General features: G+C 52.5%; 1 protein-coding gene across 1 annotated transcript in view; it reads right to left on the reverse strand.

Annotated features, from left to right (window-relative positions):
• Window positions 1-16,585, reverse strand: part of LOC132571604 (zinc finger protein 260-like) — an 18,072-nt gene extending 1,487 nt beyond the window's left edge. The window contains exons 1-2 of the mRNA XM_060238401.1: window positions 16,446-16,585; window positions 8,703-9,590 (exon numbers count right to left, since the gene is read on the reverse strand). Of these exons, the coding sequence (XP_060094384.1) occupies window positions 8,703-9,590; window positions 16,446-16,585 (1,028 nt within the window). The remainder of the gene's footprint in view (window positions 1-8,702; window positions 9,591-16,445) is intronic.
• Between the last annotated feature and the right edge of the window lie 1,226 nt (window positions 16,586-17,811).

A 17,811-nucleotide genomic window follows, 5' to 3' on the forward strand; every position in this document is an offset into this window, starting at 1 on the left:
GCTGCCCCTTCATGGACAGAGGCTCAGAGCGGCCTACAATCTCCTTTCCCTTCCTCCCCCACAACAGACACCCTGTGAGGTGGGTGGGGCTAAGAGTGCTCTCCCAGAAGCTGCCCCTTCAAGGACAGAGGCTCAGAGCAGCCTACAATCTGCTTTGCCTTCCTCCCCCACAACAGACACCCTGTGAGGTGGGTGTAGGGTGGCCATAATGTCTGAAGGCCAGCCAGGGACACCTTGGGGGGGGGGGAAGGCAGGAGTGCGCGCGCGCGAAGCGCGCGCGCCGCCGGAAACAGGAAGTGACGTCACTTCCGGCGACGTCACTTCCGGCGACGTCATACCACCGCCGGAAACAGGAAGTGACATCACTTCCTGTGACATCATTTCCCCCGCGCCACCTGCCGGAAACGGGAAGTGACATCACTTCCTGTGACATCATTTCCCCCGCGCCACCTGCCGGAAGCAGGAAGTGACATCACTTCCTGTGACATCATTTCCCCCAAATGGCATCATTTCCCCCAAATGCCACTGCCGGAAACAGGAAGTGACTTCACAGCACTTCCTGTGACGTCCCCAAAAATCCCCCAAATATCACCGCCGGAAACAATTTTGTTCTCAAATCCTGTATATACTTCATCAGTATATGGGATAAGGCACTTTCTCAACTGTGCTGCATAATGCAGCCTATTTATTTTGTCCTGTTGGCTCTGTTGGCTCTATCTGCGCCACCTTCATCACTTTCGGGGTGTGGATCCCCCAGTGGGGTGGGCTCCCGACTCCCTCCGCCGGCTGTTTCTGATAGCCCTGCGCCCCCTCTTTCATTTGATATGTGTCCCCGTGCGGGTGCCACCCTCCTGCCGGGAGATGCCGCAAAATGAGCCCCCTTGAGGCTTATGGCGGCAGGGCTCGGGGGAAGCAAGCTAGACTGCTGTTCTTTTGAGGGGTTATAGAGTGTTTCGAGCCCCTCCCTGTGGCATTGGTCCCATCGTCGTGGGACCCAGGGGGCCGGCGCAGCAGCCTGCCGAAGCAGCCTGTCACTAATAACACAGGTCGAGATGCGGAAGTGACTGACAGGCTGCTTCAGCGGGCCGCTGCGCCGGCCCCCTGGGTCCCACAACGATGGGACCGATGCCACAGGGAGGGGCTCGAAACACTCTATAACCCCTCAAAAGAACAGCAGTCTAGCTTGCTTCCCCCGAGCCCTGCCGCCATAAGCCTCAAGGGGGCTCATTTTGCGGCATCTCCCGGCAGGAGGGTGGCACCCGCACGGGACACATATCAAATGAAAGAGGGGGCGCAGGGCTATCAGAAACAGCCGGCAGAGGGAGTCGGGAGCCCACCCCACTGGGGGATCCACACCCCAAAAGTGATGAAGGTGGCGCAGATAGAGCCAACAGAGCCAACAGGACAAAATAAATAGGCTGCATTATGCAGCACAGTTGAGAAAGTGCCTTATCCCATATACTGATGAAGTAAATACAGGATCTGAGAACAAAATTGCACCAGAAGACACAAACACAAAGCTCCCTTACACTGAATCAGTGCTTGGGTCCACCAAAGTCAGTATTGTCCACTCCAGTCACAAACACAAAGCTCCCTTACACTGAATCAGTGCTTGGGTCCACCAAAGTCAGTATTGTCACATAAGAACATAAGAGAAGCCCTGTTGGATCAGGCCAGTGGCCCATCCAGTCCAACACTCTGCGTCACATAAGAACATAAGAGAAGCCCTGTTGGATCAGGCCAGTGGCCCATCCAGTCCAACACTCTGCGTCACATAAGAACATAACAGAAGCCCTGTTGGATCAGGCCAGTGGCCCATCCAGTCCAACACTCTGTGTCACATAAGAACATAACAGAAGCCCTGTTGGATCAGGCCAGTGGCCCATCCAGTCCAACACTCTGCGTCACATAAGAACATAAGAGAAGCCATGTTGGATCAGGCCAATGGCCCATCCAGTCCAACACTCTGTGTCACATAAGAACATAACAGAAGCCCTGTTGGATCAGGCCAGTGGCCCATCCAGTCCAACACTCTGCGTCACATAAGAACATAAGAGAAGCCCTGTTGGATCAGGCCAGTGGCCCATCCAGTCCAACACTCTGCGTCACATAAGAACATAACAGAAGCCCTGTTGGATCAGGCCAGTGGCCCATCCAGTCCAACACTCTGCGTCACATAAGAACATAACAGAAGACCTGTTGGATCAGGCCAGTCCAACACTCTGCGCCCATCCAGTCCAACACTCTGCGTCACATAAGAACATAACAGAAGCCCTGTTGGATCAGGCCAGTGGCCCATCCAGTCCAACACTCTGTGTCACATAAGAGAAGCCCTGTTGCATCAGGCCAGTGGCCCCTCCAGTCCAACACTCTGCGCCACATAAGAACATAAGGAGGGAAGGAAGGGAGGAGGGAAGGGAGGAGGGAGGAGGGAGGGAAGGGAAGGGAAGGGAAGGGAAGGGAAGGAAGGGAGGAAGGAAGGAAGGAAGGAAGGAAGGAAGGAAGGAAGGAAGGAAGGAAGGAAGGAAGGAAGGAAGGAAGGAAGGAAGGAAGGAAGGAAGGAAGGAAGGGAGGGAGGGAAGGGAGGGAAGGAAGAAAGAAAGGAAGGGAGGGAGGAGGGAGGGAAGGAAGGGAGGAGGGAAGGGAGGAGGGAAGGGAGGAGGGAAGGGAGGAGGGAAGGGAAGGGAAGGGAGGAAGGAAGGAAGGAAGGAAGGAAGGAAGGAAGGGAGGGAGGGAAGGAAGAAAGAAAGGAAGGAAGGGAGGAGGGAGGGAGGGAAGGAAGGAAGGGAAGGGAGGGAGGGAAGGAAGGGAGGGAAGGAAGGGAGGAAGAAAGGAAAGAAGGGAAGAGGGAGGGAAGAAAGGAAGGCCGCCCCCCCCCCCGCTTTCGGCCCCCTTACCTGCGGTGGCGGTCGGCGGCGAGTCGGGCGGCGGCGGCGGGTCGGGCGGCGGCGGCGGGTCCGGCGGCGGCGAGTCCAGCGGCGGGGGCGGCGGCGAGGCCAGGGAGGCGTCGGAGAGGCCTTCCTTGGCCGGCGCTGGCCCGGGAAGGCCTTCCAGAGCCTCTGGAAGGCCTTCCCGGACCAGCGCCGGGTGCTCCGCGGCCTCCCCGCGGCCTCCGCTGGTCGCTGGGGGCCTTCCAGACACTCTGGAAGGCCCCCAGCGACCAGCGGAGGCCGCGGGGAGGCCTTCGCTGGCCGGCGCTGGCCCGGGAAGGCCTTCCAGAGGCTCTGGAAGGCCTTCCCGGACCAGCGCCGGGTGCTCCGCGGCCTCCCCCGCGGCCTCCGCTGGTCGCTGGGGGCCTTCCAGACACTCTGGAAGGCCCCCAGCGACCAGCGGAGGCCGCGGGGAGGCCTTCGCTGGCCGGCGCTGGTCCGGGAAGGCCTTCCAGAGGCTCTGGAAGGCCTTCCCGGACCAGCGCCGGGTGCTCCGCGGCCTCCCCGCGGCCTCCGCTGGTCGCTGGGGGCCTTCCAGACACTCTGGAAGGCCCCCAGCGACCAGCGGAGGCCGCGGGGAGGCCTTCGCTGGCCGGCGCTGGCCCGGGAAGGCCTTCCAGAGGCTCTGGAAGGCCTTCCCGGACCAGCGCCGGGTGCTCCGCGGCCTCCCCGCGGCCTCCGCTGGTCGCTGGGGGCCTTCCAGACACTCTGGAAGGCCCCCAGCGACCAGCGGAGGCCGCGGGGAGGCCTTCGCTGGCCGGCGCTGGCCCGGGAAGGCCTTCCAGAGGCTCTGGAAGGCCTTCCCGGACCAGCGCCGGGTGCTCCGCGGCCTCCCCGCGGCCTCCGCTGGTCGCTGGGGGCCTTCCAGACACTCTGGAAGGCCCCCAGCGACCAGCGGAGGCCGCGGAGAGGCCTCCCCCACCGCTGCCGGCCCCGCGCGCGGGCGGGGAAGGCGGGCAGTGAGGGAGGGAGCGTCCCTGCGCGTGCGCAGGGGCCCTGCGCAGGCGCAGGGACGCTCCCTCCCTCACTCCCCGCCTTCCCCGCCCGCGCCCGCGGCCCACCGGCTCCTGGGCTGCCTAAACCGGGACCTTTAATGGTCCCGGTATAGGGAGCCCGGGATCCGGGATTGGGTGGCCAGATCCGGGAATGTCCCGGGAGACCGGGACGGTCTGGCCACCCTAGGTGGGTGGGGCTGGAGAGGGCTCTCACAGCAGCTGCCCTTTCAAGGACAGAGGCTTAGAGCGGCCTACAATTTCCTTTCCCTTCCTCCCCCACAACAGACACCCTGTGAGGTGGGTGGGGCTGGAGAGGGCTCTCACAGCAGCTGCCCTTTCAAGGACAGAGGCTTAGAGCGGCCTACAATTTCCTTTCCCTTCCTCCCCCACAACAGACACCCTGTGAGGTGGGTGGGGCGGAGAGGGCTCTCACAGCAGCTGCCCTTTCAAGGACAACCTCTGCCAGAGCTCTGGCTGACCCAAGGCCATGCCAGCAGGTGCAAGTGGAGGAGTGGGGAATCAAACCCGGTTCTCCCAGATAAGAGTCCGCACACTTAACCACTACACCAGACTGTTGTGCGGGGTGTTCAACGAGACGCTGGACCCACCAGGGCTCTCCTGACGGTCTTATGAACAGCTCAGCTTCTCTGTCTTATAGGCCTGTAGGCAGAAATTTTTTGTTGGGTGGGGGCGATTTTTTTGTCGAGTGAGCAGTTTAGCACGGTGGAGAGCAGGGTCTTCAGGGTCTCAGGCAAAAATCTAAGTACAACCCCCTCCCCCCCCAAGAAAAAAACCCCTATAAAAAAAACCTCTCAAGAACCGCTTATTTTATATTTATTATTACTTATCACCAGGCCTTTTTTTTGTAGAAAAAGCCCAGCAGGGACTCTTTTGCTAGGGATGCCAAATCCAATTCAAGAAATATCTGGGGACTTTGGAGGCGGAGCCAGGAGACTTTGGGGGTGGAGCCAGGAGACATTGAGGGCGGAGCCAGGAACAAGGGTGTGACAAGCATAATTGAACTCCAAGGGAGTTCTGACCATCACATTTAAAGGGACTGCACACCTTTTTAAATGTCTTCCTTCCATAGGAAATAATGAAAGATAGGGGCACCTTCCTTTGGGGCTCATAGAATTGGACCCCCCTTTTCAATTGTTTTGAAACTTGGGGAGTACTTTGGGGAGAAGTTCTAGATACCATACTGAAAATTTGGTGCCTCTAGCTCAAAAACCGGCTTCCCCAGACCCCCTGAAACATCCACATCAATTCCCCATTATACCCTATGAGAATCGATCTCCACATAAGGAATAATGAAGGGCTCAGCAGACGTTTCCCTCCCCCCCCCCATTTCTGGCCACTCTGAAGCGAGGGATTGGCCTCTCTACTCACGAGTTGCTGCCAACTTTTTCACAGCAGCACAGACACACCATCCCAAGAGGAAGCCTTTCAATCGGAGACTGAAGCCTCTGGAGGTGGAAAGGCAAATGGTCCTTTGGGGGCGGGGCTTCCACCCTCTGGCCAGCTGACTGGGGGAGGGAAGGAGCCTGGGAAAGCGGAAGAACCCCTGCTGGGACCTGGGGATTGGTAAGCCTATCATTTGCATATCAGGCCACACCCCCTGCTGCAAAGCCAGCTGGAACTGCATCCCTGTGCGTTACTGCTCAAAAAACAGCCCTGCTTATCGCTACATATGAAATCAAATATTGTTCCTTATAAACCACAGGCTTCTTTAGCCAAGGCCTCTGATATTTTCTCTAATCATGCTATGAGCTTAAAGAGAAAATCTAAATCATAAATGATTTAGAGTTGGGAGTGAGCAGTGAAGTGGCCAAGTTTGCGGATGACACTAAATTGTTCAGGGTGGTGAGAACCAGAGAGGATTGTGAGGAACTCCAAAGGGATCTGTTGAGGCTGGGTGAATGGGCGTCAACGTGGCAGATGCGGTTCAATGTGGCCAAGTGCAAAGTAATGCACATTGGGGCTAAGAATCCCAGCTACAAATACAAGTTGATGGGGTGTGAACTGGCAGTGACTGATCAAGAGAGAGATCTTGGGGTCATGATAGATAACTCACTGAAAGTGTCAAGACAGTGTGCGTTTGCAATAAAAAAGGCCAATGCCATGCTGGGAATTATTAGGAAGGGAATTGAAAACAAATCAGCCAGTATCATAATGCCCCTGTATAAATCGATGGTGCGGTCTCATTTGGAGTACTGTGTGCAGTTCTGGTCGCCGCACCTCAAAAAGGATATTATAGCTTTAGAGAAGGTGCAGAGAAGGGCAACTAGAATGATTAAAGGGCTGGAGCACTTTCCCTATGAAGAAAGGTTGAAACGCTTGGGACTCTTTAGCTTGGAGAAACGACGACTGCGGGGTGACATGATAGAGGTTTACAAGATAATGCATGGAATGGAGAAAGTAGAGAAAGAAGTACTTTTCTCCCTTTCTCACAATACAAGAACTCGTGGGCATTCGATGAAATTGCTGAGCAGACAGGTTAAAACGGATAAAAGGAAGTACTTCTTCACCCAAAGGGTGATTAACATGTGGAATTCACTGCCACAGGAGGTGGTGGCGGCCACAAGTATAGCCACCTTCAAGAGGGGTTTAGATAAAAATATGGAGCAGAGGTCCATCAGTGGCTATTAGCCACAGTGTATGTGTGTATATAACATTTTTTGCCACTGTGTGACACAGAGTGTTGGACTTGATGGGCCGTTGGCCTGATCCAGCATGGCTTCTCTTATGTTCTTATGTTCTCTGCTTATTCAATGAAGTTACAGTATTATACCATCTATTGTACTTGAAAGAAAGCCTGCACGAGGCACTTCAATAATTAAGTATTGAGAAATCAAATGCATCAAAACATGTTTTAATTATACAGAGGGGAATGTGGGTTGCAAAATGGCACCAAGAGCACGCCCATTCCAAACCAAGCCACTAACCAAAACTGACCCCCAGAAGGGAAAAACACTTAGGGAGCCAGCCACATACCAAGAAAAAAGTAGATTCCATCAACTTTTTTTTAAGGCAGATGTCGAAATGCAGAGAAGAAAATATTCACTTGGTCCCCACTTATGAAATCGAGCTCTAATTAGCAGCAGCAGTAAACAAAAAAGAATACCATGCAGCACAACTTAATATTATCACCATCTTTGCAGGGTGGCAAACATGTGGCCCAGGGGCCGAATCAAGCCCCCGGAGGGCTCCTATCAGGCCCCCGAGCAACTGGCTGTCATCTGCTTCCTTCTCCCTCTCTCTTGCTTCCTTCTGCATCACAGCTTGCTTTGCCAGTCTTGCTCAGTCACATAGGAGCTACAGGGCAAAACCTCTATTTTCTCCATTGGCTGAGGCTCCTTCCTTGGGGAGGAAGGGGGAAAATAGCTCGCTTTCTCAGGCTCTCCCAATCGCACAGCAGAGCTACTGAGCCAAGCCGCTCTTCCTTCTATTGGCTGAGGCTCCTCCCCCTCCTGGTCCCCTGGGGCAGGAAGGAAAGAACCAGAGCTTCCTTTGCCCAGTTCCCTTGATCCCATGGGAGAAAAACAATGAAAGCACCTTTAAGACCAATGAATGCTGATGTTTTAAGATTTTTTAAAAGAATCTTTGTGTTTGTCTGTGTCCTTTATAAAGTTTGTATCTCTGCTATCTAATCATAAACAGGTACACAAATAGCCAAGCCCAACCTGACATGGCCTGGCCCAGCAAGGTCTCATTTATGTCAGATTCGGTCCTCATAACAATTGAGTTTGACACTCCTGATCTAAGGCCTTCAAACATGGCTAAGGGGGGGGGGGGATGGTGGCTCAGTGGCAGAGCATCTTCTTGGGAAGCAGAAGGTCCCAGGTTCAATCCCCGGCATCTCCACTAAAAAAAGGTCCAGGCAAACAGGCGTGAAAAACCTCAGCTTGAGACCCTGGAGAGCCATGAATGGGGTTGTGGCTCAGTGGTAGAGCATCTGCTTGGTAAGCAGAAGGTCCCAGGTTCAATCCCCGGCATCTCCAACTAAAAAGGGTCCAGGCAAGTAGGCGTGAAAAACCTCAGCTTGAGACCCTGGAGAGCCATGAATGGGGCAGTGGCTCAGTGGTAGAGCATCTGCTTGGTAAGCAGAAGGTCCCAGGTTCAATCCCCGGCATCTCCACTAAAAAAAGGTCCAGGCAAATAGGCGTGAAAAACCTCAGCTTGAGACCCTGGAGAGCCACTGCCAGTCTGAGTAGACAATACTGACTTTAGGGGAGGGACGGAGGCTCAGGGGTAGAGCATCTGCTTGGTAAGCAGAAGGTCCCAGGTTCAATCCCCGGCATCTCCAACTCAAAAGGCTCCAGGCAAGTAGGTGTGAAAAACCTCAGCTTGAGACCCTGGAGAGCCGCTGCCAGTCTGAGTAGACAATACTGACTTTGAGGGACCGAGGGTCCGATTCAGTATAAGGCACCTTCATATGTTCAAGGCTCCTTCTATAATCTGAGCATTTATAACATCTCTTTCTGGTTAGAGTAAGATTTCCGTGTAGATTCAAGCTTTTTACAAGAGATTGTGTTGTTTTGATGCTTTATGTGTCTGCGGTGGTCTTTTTGCAGTGAATTAAGTGCTGTTTTCGTGAGTTAAATGGTTATATGGTTTCTCCTTGTGAGGGTTCTTAGATGATTTTGAAAAGTGCTACTACAACGCCACCATTTCCCACACTCGGAGGATTCAGAAGGTTTCTCTCCTGTGGGGTTCTTTGACGATACTGAAGATTGCCACTACTACTGAATCCCTTGCCACACTGAGTGTTCACAACGGTTCTCCCCTGTGTGTTCTTTGATGCTTCTGAAGACCGCTACTCCGACTGAATCTCTTTCCACACTCTGAGCATTCGAAAGGTCTCTCCCCTGTGTGGGTTCTCTGATGCTGCTGGAGATTGCTCCTGTCACTGAACCTCTTTCCACACTCTGAGCACTGAAAAGGTTTCTCCCCGGTGTGGGTTCTTTGATGCCGCTGAAGATCGCTACTCTTATTGAATTTCTTTCCACACTCTGAGCATTGAAAAGGCTGATCCCCTGTGTGGGTTCTCTGATGGTGTTGAAGCGTGCCACTCCAACTGAATCTCTTGCCACACTCTGAGCATCCAAAAAGTTTCTCCCCTGTGTGGGTTCTTTGATGTCGTTGAAGAGTACCTCTCCCACTGAACCTCTTTCCGCACTCTAAGCATTCGAAAGGTTTCTCCCCTGTGTGGGTTCTCTGATGCTGCTGGAGATTGCTCCTGTCACTGAACCTCTTTCCACACTCTGAGCACTGAAAAGGTTTCTCCCCTGTATGGATTCTTTGATGCCGTTGAAGATCGCTACTCTTACTGAATCTCTTTCCACACTCTGAGCATTTACAAGGTTCATCTCCTGCGTGGGCTCTTTCATGCTGGTAAAGATTGCCGCTGTGACTGAATCTCTTTCCACATGCTGAGCATTCAAAAGGTTTCTCCCCTGTGTGGGTTCTCTGGTGCTGTTGAAGGTGGTCACTCCGAACAAATGTCTTTCCACACTCGGAGCATTCGAAAGGTTTCTCCCCTGTGTGGGTTTTATGATGCCATTGAAGTGCACCGCTACGACTGAATCGCTTTCCACATTCTGAGCACTCAAAAGGTTTCTCCCCTGCATGGGTTCTTTCATGCTGGTGAAGATTCCCATTGTGACTGAATTTCTTTCCACACTGTGAGCACTCAAAAGGTTTCTCCTCTCTGTGGGTTCTTTGATGATACTGAAGACCGACACTCTGACTGAATCTTTTTCCACATGCTGAACGTTCAAAAGGTTTCTCCCCTGTGTGGGTTCTTTGATGCCATTGAAGATCGCTACTCTTACTGAATCCCTTTCTGCACTCTGAACATTCAAAAGGTTTCTCTCCTCTTCGTTTTTGTTGGTTCACAAGAAGCTGTGATCTATAATTGATGTAATTTCTGTACTGAATAGATTTACTTGTTTTCATTATATTGTGTTTTGGAAAATGTACATCACGCAGTTTTCCATCTATCTTCTCAACCCAACTGGCACCTTTTATTCTGTTGGATCTGCTTGGATTCCTGGCATTTTTTTTCAGGTCTTCGTTATTAACTTGATCTGGCAATTGCGGAAGAAATGCTTCACCCTTTTCATGCTCTTGATAGTCCCCTGCTGGAATAAAGAGAAAGACAGCATAAGCACCCGGGAGGGCAAGTAAGATCCAAAGGCATCTTTGTGACTGCAGTAGAAGAAGAAGAAGACCGCACATTTATACCCCACCTTTCTCTCTGAAGGAGCCCCGTGGTGCAAAGTGGTAAAGAGAGCCAGTTTAGTGTAATAGTTAAATGTGCGGACTCTTATCTGGGAGAACCAGGTTTGATTCCCCACTCCTCCACTTGCACCTGGTGGAATAGCCTTGGGTTAGCCAGAGCTCTCTTATCTGGGAGAACCGGGTGTGATTCCCCACTCCTCCACTTGCAGCTGCTGGAATGGCCTTGGGTCAGCCAGAGCTCTCTTATCTGGGAGAACCGGTGTGATTCCCCACTCCTCCACTTGCAGCTGCTGGAATGGCCTTGGGTCAGCCAGAGCTCTCTTATCTGGGAGAACCGGGTGTGATTCCCCACTCCTCCATTTGCACCTGCTGGAATGGCCTTGGGTCAGCCATAGCTCTCTTATCTGGGAGAACCGGGTTTGATTCCCCACTCCTCCACTTGCAGCTGCTGGAATGGCCTTGGGTCAGCCATAGCTCTCTTATCTGGGAGAACCGGGTTTGATTCCCCACTCCTCCACTTGCACCTGCTGGAATGGCCTTGGGTCAGCCATAGCTCTCTTATCTGGGAGAACCGGGTTTGATTCCCCACTCCTCCACTTGCAGCTGCTGGCATGGCCTTGGGTCAGCCATAGCTCTGGCAGAGGTTGTCCTTGAAAGGGCAGCTGCTGCGAGAGTCCTCTCAGCCCCACCCACCTCACAGGGTGTCTGTTGAGGGGGAGGGAGATAAAGGAGATTGTGAGCCGCTCTGAGACTTGAGTGGAGGGCAGAATATAACTCCAATGTCTTCTTCTTCTTCTTCTAAAGCTGCAGTACTGCAGTCTGAGCTCTCTGCTCACGACCTGAGTTCAATCCCGGCAGAAGCTGGGTTCAGGTAACCGGCCCCAAGTTGACTCAGCCTTCCATCCTTCTGAGGTCAGTAAAATGAGTACCCAGCTTGCTAGGGGGAAAGTGTAGATGACTGGGGAAGGCAATGGCAAACCTGTAAAAAAGTCTGCCATGAAAACGTTGTGACGCGATGTCACCCCAGAGTCAGAAACGACTGGTGCTTGCACAGGGGACTACCTTTACCTTTTCTTCTCTCTGAATCAGAGTCTCAGAGCGGCTCACAATCTCCTTTATCTTCCTCCCCCAAAACAGACACCCTGTGAGGTGGGTGGGGCTGAGAGAGCTCTCCCAGAAGCTGCCCTTTCAAGGACAACTCCTACGAGACCCATGGCTGACCCAAGGCCATTCCAGCAGCTGCAAGTGGAGGAGTGGGGAATCAAACCCGGTTCCCCTAGATAAGTCTGCACACTTAACCACTACACCAAACTGGCTCTCTAGGAATGGACTGGATGGCAGTCCTTTGGCCTCATCCAGCTTGGCTGACCTTAACTAACCCCCCCCCACACACACACACACACCTTTCCCCCAGAATGTTCAGGATTTAAGGGTATCACAACCTTTCAAGAGCCACAACTAAACTTCTGCCCAGAAGGAGCTTTCAAACCTCCAGATTCCTGGTCCTAGAAGTCGTCCCTCCCACCTCACCCAGTAGGCTTTATAGCTGTAGTAAACTTAAGAGTTGCTTAGAAGAAAGGCATTAAAGTCCCACGGCTATTCCTTGCCTGTTCCCTTGAAATTAGCATGAAGGATACCCACTCTCAGCCAGCTCACTTGGAAAGGGAATCCTCTTGAAGAACGGATAAAAGGTTAGAACTGAAAAAAGGAAGTACTTCTTCACCCAAGGGGTGATTAACACGTGGAATTCACTGCCACAGGAGGTGGTGGCAGCTACAAGCATAGCCAGCTTCAAGAGGAGATTGGATAAACATATGGAACAGAGGTCCATCAGAGGCTACTAGCCACAGTGTATTGTTGGAACTCTCTGTCTGGGGCAGTGATGCTCTGTATTCTTGGTGCTTAGGGAGGACAACAGTGTGAGGACTTCTAGTGTCCTAGCCCCACTGATGGACCTCCTGATGGCACCTGGGTTTTTGGGCCCCTGTGTGACACAGAGTGTTGATGAGCCACTGGCCTGATCCAACATGGCTTCTCTTATGTTCTTATGTGATTCAGAGTGTTGGACTGGATGGGCCATTGGCCTGATCAACATGGCTTCTCTTATGTTCTTATGAGACACAGAGTGTTGGACTGGATGGGCCATTGGCCTGATCCAACATGGCTTCTCTTATGCGCTTATGTGACACAGAGTGTTGAACTGGATGGGCCAATGGCCTGATCCAACATGGCTTCTCTTATGTTCTTAACCCTCCAGTCTTTCTTTGATGCAAGACAACTGTCCACCTCCACCATAGCCTCTCTTATAATTCTGCCTTCTTTCACAGGCAGAAAAAGAATGAAAGAGAGGGGCTAATTCTTATGTGGGGAAGGACAGAAACTCTCTGTCTTGGGCAAGTCAGCATCAACCCCCGCAATCCCAACTAGTAGAAGGGGGATTAATCATTTCCAGATTGCAGTCAGAGTAGATGTTTGTGATCCCATCCAAGGGAAGGATGTGTGGCAGGGGCGGAATTCTAGCAGGAGCTCCTTTGCATATTAGGCCACACACCCCTGATGTAGCCAACCCTCCAGGAACTTACAAGGCTGGTTTTTTTGTAAGCTCTTGGAGGATTGGCTACATAGGGGAGGGACGGTGGCTCTGTGGTAGAGCATCTGCTTGGGAAGCAGAAGGTCCAGGTTCAATCCCTGGCATCTCCAACTAAAAAGGGTCCAGGCAAAGAGGTGTGAAAAACCTCAGCTTGAGACCCTGGAGAGCCGCTGCCAGTCTGAGAAGACAATACTGACTTTGATGGACCAAGGGTCTGATTCAGTATAAGGCAGCTTCATATGTTCATCAGGGGTGTGTGGCCTAATATGCAAAGCAGCTCCTGCTAGAATTCCACCCCCTGGTGTGTGGTAAAGTTTGGCAGCAGAGAAATGGGGATTTGGCCTCTTCCAGAGTTTTTCTGAGGGCCTTTCATCCACCTATGCCTCAAGCTATCTCATGTCGTTGGTGAGGGCCCCGACACTTGCCCGAGTTATCTCTGGGAAGTAGTAGAACAGGAGTTAAGATGGTGTATTACTGTCTGGTATTTTGATATATGCCTAATCACAGAGGCAGCAATCATACTTTGGCACCTGTGAAATATCCTTACCCAGAGAGGCTATGCTCCTGTAGTTCTCCAACATGACTTCCCAATAGAGAGCTCTTTGGTTTGGATCCAGCAGGGCCCACTCTGCCTCCGTGAAATACAAAGCTATCTCCTCAAAGGCAATTGGGCACTAAAAGAAAAAGCAGATTGTCTCATCAGAGATCACGCCAGGCAGAGATGGCACACTGGAAGAGAGTTGAACATATGAAGCTGCCTTCTACTGAATCAGACCCTTGGTCCATCAAGTCAGTATTGTCTACTCAGACTGGCAGCGGCTCTCCAGGGTCTCAAGCTGAGGTTTTTCACACCTATTTGCCTGGACCCTTTTTTGGAGATGCCAGGGATTCAACCTGGACCTTCTGCTTACCAAGCAGATGCTCTACCACTGAGCCACAGCCCCATTCATGGCTCTCCGGGGTCTCAAGCTGAGGTTCTTCACGCCTACTTGCCTGGACCCTTTTTAGTGGTCGATGCGGGATTGAACCTGGGGCCTTCTGCTTACCAAGCAGATGCTCTACCACTGAGCCACAGCCCATTCATGGCTCTCCAGGGTCTCAAGCTGAAGTTTTTCACACCTATTTGCCTGGACCCTTTTGTGGAGATGCCGGGGATTGAACCTAAGACCTTCTGCTTCCCAAGCAGATGCTCTACCACGGAGCCACCGTCCCTCCCCTGAGTTATCTGGGAGGGTACAGGATGTATGGCTTGGCACAGGTAAAAGGAGGAATGTTTGGACTGGACACCTTACAGAAACTACAGGAGTGCAGACCATTCACGTTTTCCTTGCAGCTATAGAAATTTGGGCTATAAAAGCTGTAGAAATTATAAAGAGTTCTGATTAGATGGACTGAGGCCTAGGACAAAAAAACAGATCAAGATGAACTTTATTGCAACATATCTGGGCCTCACCCGAGCAACCCCCCCCCCCCCCCCCCGAAAGGATGAAGGGAACCCTTTTTCCATATGGATATTTATAACATCATTCGCGGGCCATAAAAAATTATCCGTTTAAAAACAGTGCTCCGCCGAGGGAGAAAATGATTCAGGCCCGCAAAATTAATGCAAATAATTGTTTTTCTATTGAAGTCATGTGGGGAGAGCCTAATCTGCACGCACACACACATATGGCCCGCCGCCCTAGGCAAATGCATAGGTCCAGGGCTTTTTTGTAGAAAAAGCCCAGCAGGAACTCAGTAGCATATCAGACCACATCCCCTAACATTAGCATATTAGACCACATCCCCTAACATTAGCATATTAGACCACATCCCCTAACATTAGCATATTAGACCACATCCCCTAATATTAGCACATTCGGTCACACACTCATTAGCATATTAGGCCACACCCTCTGGATAATCAAGTGCAAACTGAACACTGACAGTAACTTTTCCAGACCCTGCAGCAATTCTGTCCGGCCAGCCAGGCCCCAGGGAGGCTGCCGCACAGTACATCTGGGCCCTGTGATCCCTGGGGAGGCTGCTGTACAGCGCGGCTGGGCCCCACGATCCTCGCTGGCTAGGCTTCCCAATCCCCAGGTCCCAGCGGGGATCCCCTGGTATTACAGGCTTCCCCCCTCCCCAGCCAGCTGGCTGGCGGGGGAAGCTCCACCCCCACAGCTATTATGCACCTCCAGGAACGATTCCCATAGGGAATGATGGGGAATTGATCCGCGGGTGTCAGGGGCTCTGGGGGGGGGCTGTTTTTTGAAGTAGAGATGCCAAATTTTCCGTATAGCATCTAGTGCCTCTCCCCAAAATACCTCCCAAGTTTCAAAGGATTGGACCAGGGGGTCCAATTCTATGAGCCCCAAAGAAGGTGCCCCTATCCTTCATTATTTTCTATGGAAGGAAGGCATTCTAAAAGGTGTGCCGTCCCTTTAAATGTGATGGCCAGAACTCCCTTGGAGTTCAATTATGCTTGTCACACCCTTGCTCCTGGCTCCGCCCCCAATGTCTCCTGGCTCCACCCCCAAAGTCTCCTGGCCCCACCCCCAAAGTCCCCAGATATTTCATGAGTTGCATTTGGCAACCCTATCGCTGGCCAGCCAGGCCCAGGGAGGCTGCCACATGGCTCGGTTTGGCCCAGCAATCCCCGAGGGCCACACCAAGTGACCTCGAGGGCCACATACGGCCCTCGGGATGGAGGTTCCCCCCCCCGCCCTACTGGACTGGAGCTGCAGCAGCCGTTTCCGCACCTCTGAACAAAGGACAGCTCAACAGCATCTCTCCACTGCCTGTTAGCAAGAGAAAGGAGGAAGGAAGGGTGTCTGTCATGACTTTCTATCGCAGGAGTGTTAAATTCATTTGTTATGAAGGCCGGACTCGACACAAATGGGACTCTGCGGGGCCGAGCCATGAATGCATAAAATGTATTGCCAGGTAGTGGACATATAAATAATAATAATAATAATAATAATAATAATAATAATAATAATAATAATAATAATAATAACAACAACATTTCATTTATATCCCGCCCTCCTCGCCAAGGCAAGCTCAGGGCGGCTCACGACACGATATAAAATACAGAGATTACATAATAAAACAACAACCTACAACATGGTACAATTTCCTTAAAATTCCCTTAAAACCATCTACCCGTATTTTTCGCTCCATAAGACGCACCTGAGCATAAGACGCACCTAGTTTTTAGAGCCGTTTGTGTGAATTTAGAGGCATCTGTGTGAATTTTTTGCAGTATTCGCTCCTTAAGACGCACACACTTTTCCCTCCACTTTTTAGGGGGGGGGGGGGGAAGTGAGTCTTATGGTGCAAAAAATACTGTAATTAAAACCAACGATTGCCCTGCAATCGTACTCGGCGCTACGTTTTCAAAAATTACCAATCTTACTCATTGACAGATTTTCGCAATGGCGGTGCAGCAGAATCCGCATTAAGAAAAGGCCAGCTGAAAGAGGGTAGTCTCTGAGCCTCCTCGGAGTGGAAGGCGGGATATAAATCCAATATCTAGGACCCGGACTCGCGGCTTGCCACGCTCCTGGCCTGCCTGCACCCTCCTCCTCTCTGATTTCACCTCGGAGGCGGAGCGGAGCGGGCGACGCCGCCGCGCTGCCACCTCTTCTCGGCTTCGCCGTAGCTGCTCCTCCGAGATGGGCTCAGCCCGAGCGAAGGGAAGGATACGCTGGAGGCAGAAGGTGCCCTCTGAGGCGGAGACCGGGGCCGCCTCCTCCATGGCTCCTCAGCCTCGCGGCCGGCCCAGACGACGCCACCGCCGGTTGCCACGGCAACGCCCAGCCCGCTTCCACTTCCCCCCGCGCCATGGCGGAAGACGAGGAAAAAGAAGGCATGCAGAGGCAGGAGGGAAGGAAGACATTTAAAAAGGTGTGCCGTCCCTTGAAATGCGATGGCCAAAACTCCCGTTGGGGTTCAGTGATGCTTGTCACACCCTTGCTCCTAGCTCCACCCAGTGTCTCCTGGCTCCACCCCCAAAGTCTCCTGGCTCCACCCCCAAAGCCCCCAGAGATTTCTTGAATTGGACTTGGCAACCCTATACGCTGGCTTTCCAGCGCGCTCAGCAAGTTCAGCACTGGCCACCCCAGAAGTGGCGGCGGAGAGAGTGGGGGGCCACCAGAAAGGAGGGCCTTCCACCGAAATTTTTTTTCCAAGGGTCCCCCCCCCCCTCCCCAAAACTAAAATTTTCTAGCTATGGGCCTGGCTTCCTGCATTGTGCAGGGGGTTGGACTAGATCAGGGGTGGCTAACGGTAGCTCTCCGGATGTTTTTTTTTTGCCGACAATTCCCATCAGCCCCAGCCAGCATGGCCAATGGCTGGGGCTGATGGGAGTTGTAGCAAAAAAAACCTGGAGGTCCCTTCCAACTCTATGATTCTATGAGGCTGCATGACCGTCACATTCGCCCAAACGTGACTTGAGTGTATTTGGGAGACTTGAGGGTAATATAGGTGAGTTTTCAGAGTGTCTCTGGCCATGCGAACTTCACAACCAGGTTTTCAGCCAGATGCAACATCGACGTGACATCACAGCTGCCTCAAGCCCCACCCCAAAGCCCCTGGGGGTCCCAGGCCACAGCCCACCATCCTACTCCAGCATCCTGTTTCCTAGAGCGGCCCACCATATGTCTTTATTAGCACAGGTACAGAAGCTGAATTTTCCCATTATTTATTTTTCAGAGTTCTGCTGCCATATGAACGTATGAACCTGCCTTCTACTGAATGAGACCCTCCTGGGTCCATCAAAGTCAGTCTTGTCAACTGAGACTGGCAGCGGCTCTCCAGGGTCTCCAGCTGAGGTTTTCCACGCCTACTTGCCTGAACCCTTTTTAGTTGGAGATGCTGGGGATCGAACCTGGGACCTTCTGCTTACCAAGCAGACGCTCTACCACTGAGCCACAGCCCCATTCATGGCTCTCCAGGGTCTCAAGCTGAGGTTCTTCACGCCTACTTGCCTGACCTTTTTAGTTGGAGATGCTGGGGATTGAACCTGGGACCTTCTGCTTACCAAGAGATGCTCTACCCCTGAAACACAGCC

The sequence above is a fragment of the Heteronotia binoei genome, chromosome 5 (assembly GCF_032191835.1).
Source record: "Heteronotia binoei isolate CCM8104 ecotype False Entrance Well chromosome 5, APGP_CSIRO_Hbin_v1, whole genome shotgun sequence".
Lineage (NCBI taxonomy): Eukaryota > Metazoa > Chordata > Lepidosauria > Squamata > Gekkonidae > Heteronotia > Heteronotia binoei.